This window comes from Hylaeus volcanicus, chromosome 5, assembly GCF_026283585.1.
Source record: "Hylaeus volcanicus isolate JK05 chromosome 5, UHH_iyHylVolc1.0_haploid, whole genome shotgun sequence".
Classification (NCBI taxonomy): Eukaryota; Metazoa; Arthropoda; class Insecta; order Hymenoptera; family Colletidae; genus Hylaeus; species Hylaeus volcanicus.
In genome coordinates this window covers 914,095-918,653 of record NC_071980.1, presented here as the reverse complement: position 1 = coordinate 918,653, position 4,559 = coordinate 914,095, and the positions used below count along the sequence as shown (strand labels likewise).

The 4,559-nt window shown below is 33.2% G+C and overlaps 1 protein-coding gene across 2 annotated transcripts; it reads right to left on the bottom strand.

Moving 5' to 3' along the window:
* Positions 1 to 156: 156 nt before the first annotated feature.
* On the bottom strand, positions 157 to 4,553 carry LOC128876821 (protein argonaute-1). Of its 2 annotated transcripts, XM_054123534.1 has the most exons (15): positions 4,403 to 4,553; positions 3,950 to 4,288; positions 3,652 to 3,852; positions 3,326 to 3,452; positions 2,863 to 3,236; positions 2,670 to 2,789; positions 2,323 to 2,596; positions 2,049 to 2,210; positions 1,819 to 1,984; positions 1,646 to 1,736; positions 1,396 to 1,559; positions 997 to 1,267; positions 626 to 810; positions 402 to 530; positions 157 to 331 (listed from the first exon to the last, which is right to left on the bottom strand). In XM_054123534.1, exons 1-14 carry the CDS (start codon positions 4,418 to 4,420, stop codon positions 443 to 445), a joined length of 2,580 nt encoding a protein of 859 aa, XP_053979509.1. In that variant the 5' UTR covers positions 4,421 to 4,553; the 3' UTR covers positions 157 to 331; positions 402 to 442. The 2 variants fall into 2 exon arrangements, with proteins under 2 accessions (XP_053979509.1, XP_053979508.1); XM_054123533.1 differs by having other exon boundaries at positions 157 to 530.
* Between the last annotated feature and the right edge of the window lie 6 nt (positions 4,554 to 4,559).

The window sequence follows — 4,559 nt, the reverse complement described above, 5'->3', positions numbered from 1 at the left end:
ACTCTTTCGTATTCTTGCATACAACATATACCGGCACTGAAGCAGGGTACGCCATATTAGTTATGTTTAAAGGGAATCGATTCGACGACTCGGTGATACAACGGCGTTCTAGGTAACATACTTACCTACGGGGTCTACAAGTTTGTCTCATCCGCATACGGTCAAACAATTAGCTTTGTTGCTTTATTATTGGGGTAAATACAATTTTTAACAATTTACTTAGATAAATCTTACAATAACGATGATTATATGTTACTTCTATCTACTAGTGAAATAAGAAATATTTACTGGATCACATCTTTGTTATAACTAATGGTTCACATATCAGGTGCTATATAATATAAAATTATTTAATGATTTATTAATTGATCATAGTATAATAATGATCAAAAACATATTACCTGTCTGTTTTGAATGCGAAAATATAGGAACATTCATATTTTTATACGAAAAACATTGGCGTATCATTCATTTGCAAGTTCATATACTTTCGCTGCTCCTCTTGTAGATTATTTATATTCAAGGGAATACTGTAAATACAGAAAATGTTTACAAGTAATCAATGGTATCTTAATATACGTTTACCTTTTAATTAAGCATCTATATACATAAACTGAGAACTTACTCGTGTATCAACGCTCTGGCTCTGAAGGCAGCTAAATGAGCGTAATAGGTAGGAGCAGGATAACTAACGGATCTCGTGCAACGTGCAAACATATGACAAAGGTAATAGGTTAGCTGTTCAATTTCGTCTTCAGACATCCCAATCTCATTGCATATACACCTGTATTTTGTGGGTCTGGCGGTACCCTATACAAAAAAAAAGTAGAATGAATAAATTGAATTGAACTGTATGACTAATCATTGTATGATTACTCATATTTGTATAACTGTATGATTATTCATATTTGCACTAACAAATTCTTGAAATTTATACCGCATCTACGATACGAATAGAAACCATGGAATAAACAGACATTAAGTTTGTCAACGTACTTGAATGCTAGCATGAGATACAAGGTAGAAATCTATGTGTGTTGGATGTGTGATGTCTGTATCCACAATGGTACCCGCTTGCACGTTGAAATTCCTATCATCAGAATTTCTTTTGTCGGTAGGAAAGAGTCGTATATGATGCCTCTTTTGAACCACGAGGAACATAATATTAATCTTATGATCACCCTTTTCTAAACGCGCAATAGCCCTTCTTATTGCGGATAATTCAAAATGCATCACTTGAGGAAGTTGTCCTTCGCTTACGCCGTCTCTGAACATGCGTGAAAAGAAAATGTTTATCTAATTTATTTTGTGTATCAAACTGTAAATTGGCAATTTACTAAACTTTAATTAAATTTTAACTGCAATCAATTGTTCAATCGATTCAATCATATTTACCGATAAAAGATTATGTTCATAGGTTTACATTTCGTTTGTTGATAGAAGAAATATAATTGGTTGATCATAATCTGTTCAAGATCTGCAATTATTTCTTCTCTTGGTGCCTGAAGTCTTAGCTCAATCTTATATTGGAAAGCACTGGCATCGTAACTGGCAGCAACCTGCCCCGTAACAATATTGATTAACAAACGTACCCATTAAAGAAGATTAAATATTTCTCAAAAGTATAATTAAAGATAATTGTTACAGCGGCGATTGATGGTATATCTGTAGCATCCGGAGATGGATGAGTGACATCCGCACCAACTAACATGCACGGTTTGGCTAAGCACATCGGACTATAACAAATAATATTTTATACCTAGTACTGTGGTACTGTGAGCAAAGGATTATAAAATACTTGTTAGAAGATAACATTACCGATATGTAGGAGCAAACGTATGATTAACACCGTTAAGTTTTGAATTAATCTTCAGCAAAATATTTGTGATTGTTGCATCAGATAATTTTTTTAAAGTTTGAGCCTTCAAACATTGAGTTACTATACCGCCCATTATTTTTATTTCAGAAATTTGTTTTACTACACCTAGAAGTATTACATTGTTCGAAAATGTTTCTGAAGTCGAACGAATTATCATAGTGTTACTTACTGTACGCGTTGTCAAAGTTTGGAATGATTACCACTACCAATTTTAGTTTTTGTTGCTTTTTTTCTTCAAAGAACCGCAATATTTGGGTAATATTTTTACCTCTGATAGCTAAGTTCGTAAATGGTGTTAAGGCTTTTCCAATACTCATGTTGACGAATTGACCTGAAGCAGAACATAGAGAGAAACTATTAATTTAATTATCGTATTACGATACATGACTTGAAACACTGGATGGTCCATATACGTGTTGATCCGTAATATGAAACATACTAACCACCAGACTGTAATTTATCGTGTAATGTATACAAATCACGATCCTTAATGTAACCGTCTAAATTTAAAATAGTCCATGAATCTGGTTCTAATTGGCATGATTTACAAAATTTATCTGCGCGCCATACCCCTTTCATTACATTAACTTGTCTTTCCAGATACTTTAATTTGGGAGCATCTAGAACTCTAGCTGGTACTTTTTCAAATTCCCCAGTCACCGAAAGGTTGAATTCTTTCGTTAAAGTTGGTTGTTGATTTAATCTCATATTCGCAAACTGAAAATGCGTGGATAATTAATGTAACTAAAAATATACTACTCTTAACGTTCATGTACGTAAAAGTACTTACACCCTTCATAATCTTGTCTTTACGTTTGTCGGTATTAGTCGCTGCTTGTCGAATCATTTTCGAAGTCTGACTTTCATCCATTTTCTTTTGCGTGACTTGTCCAGCTATGATGGTACATAACTATGAAATATAGATAAAAATTAAACGATGTTTCTCGTAATACTAACATTAACTAAAAAGACTGTACAACTACCTCTACGGGTAAGTGTATCTTCTTGTTATTGGTTCGGGCTACCCAAAGGCATGGTAAGTCAGGATATTGCAACTTATATTTTTTTGTTTCTTCAAAATATTTTTCAACTGTACACACAGTACCATCGTCCAAAGTAAATTTATTTGTCCTTGGACACTCGACTAATCCACTGACACGGTACGTTCTCTTAGAACGAGGTTGGCCAGGAATTTCGTATTGAACTTTTAATCCTTTTAAGAATTTCGATATCTTATCAGAATTATACTGTATATCTCTTGGAGTTATGTGTTGAAGTGGTTCATAATTTCTTCCTTTACAAAGGTCCTTCATCAAATCAATAACTGGCTGAGGTGTAGGAAATCCTTTGTGTGCAACTAATTAAAAAAAAAAAAAAAAAACAAAAAAACAGCAAAAATAACAAAAAAGACTCAATAATGTTTGAAAAAATAACCTAATGTCATACCATCTAAATTCAAGTAAGGTCTCCATCCAACTATGGCAGATTGAAATACTCCAACCCACAAATCCAAGCCATTTGTTAATGAAACAACTCTGCCTGGTTCTGGTTGAGCAAACAGTGATCTACCAACCTGATTAAAGATTAATATTTACTATGACTACATGGTACACTAATACAATTACATACCATTGAAGTTAATAAATTGTACAAGACTATCAGTAATCAAATAAAAAAAAAAATTGAATTATGTTAACTGTTTGTTTCTTCTAGATAAATAAACAATCTTTTAATCCAAACATGTACATTATTAATATTCTAAATCATCTTACTGGAATAAAGTGGTTTGATGATCCATGACGTAGGATAATATCCAAAGCCTGTATACCTTGTTGCTCCTTATGTAAGTCGACTAGGCCATACTTTATACTTTTTAACCACGAGAGATTAACTAATGCAGCTTTTTTCATATACATTTTAAAAACTCTATCTTCATGACGTTCATGGTCAAAAACTGTTATGTCGTCCTGTTTCTATATGAAAGAATATTAAATGTATGTCAGAAAATAATATAATCACTTTATATAAGGAATAGTAAGGATAATAATAAATTATTAATTGTTCACTTACACTGTGATCACCAAAAGGAAGATCACCTGCACTATACGCATTTCTTTTTCCATCAAATGCTGGATATCTGTTTGGAAAATGCTTACTGCGGTATGCCTCAAAAACACGCCTCATTAAAAATTTTGGTCTATCTGGTTCAATAAGCACATCATAGTGGACAATATTTTCTTTGAAGTTAGAATTAAATACTATTTTAAACATATTCGTTTCCACAGTGATTTGTCTGCCAGCTACTCCTCCACCAGGCCCACTTCTCTTTGGTATTTGATTAATATACATATCTTGCATTGCAAATGGTACAATAGTTTTTCCACCAACCTTCTTCACAGTTGTAGTGTCCTAAATAAAACAAAAAATTCAATATTTCCCAGCACCTGTCTTTGTAGTAAAACTTATATTATAGGATTATGAAGCAACAGTGGTTGTACCTTTCTATGTAAATATATATGTTACCTTTTTCAATGCAATCATTTCAACAGGTTGACTTGGTTCCGATAAACTTAATTGTTCTAAAGTTGCTTTCTCCTGCCATGAGCCAGCAGGAGGTTGCTGTTGTTGCCCTAGTCCATGTTGTGCAGTACCAGGCTGCTGTTGTGGCTGTCCTCGTCCA

Bases quoted from the DNA above. Each gene is read 5' to 3' on its own strand.
- LOC128876821 (XM_054123533.1), bottom strand. The intron at 3,853-3,949 runs GTAAGTGAACAA...TCTTTCATATAG, and splicing joins TTCCTTTTGGTGATCACAGT to AAACAGGACGACATAACAGT. The intron at 2,597-2,669 runs GTAAGTACTTTT...ACGCATTTTCAG, and splicing joins AAGACAAGATTATGAAGGGT to TTTGCGAATATGAGATTAAA.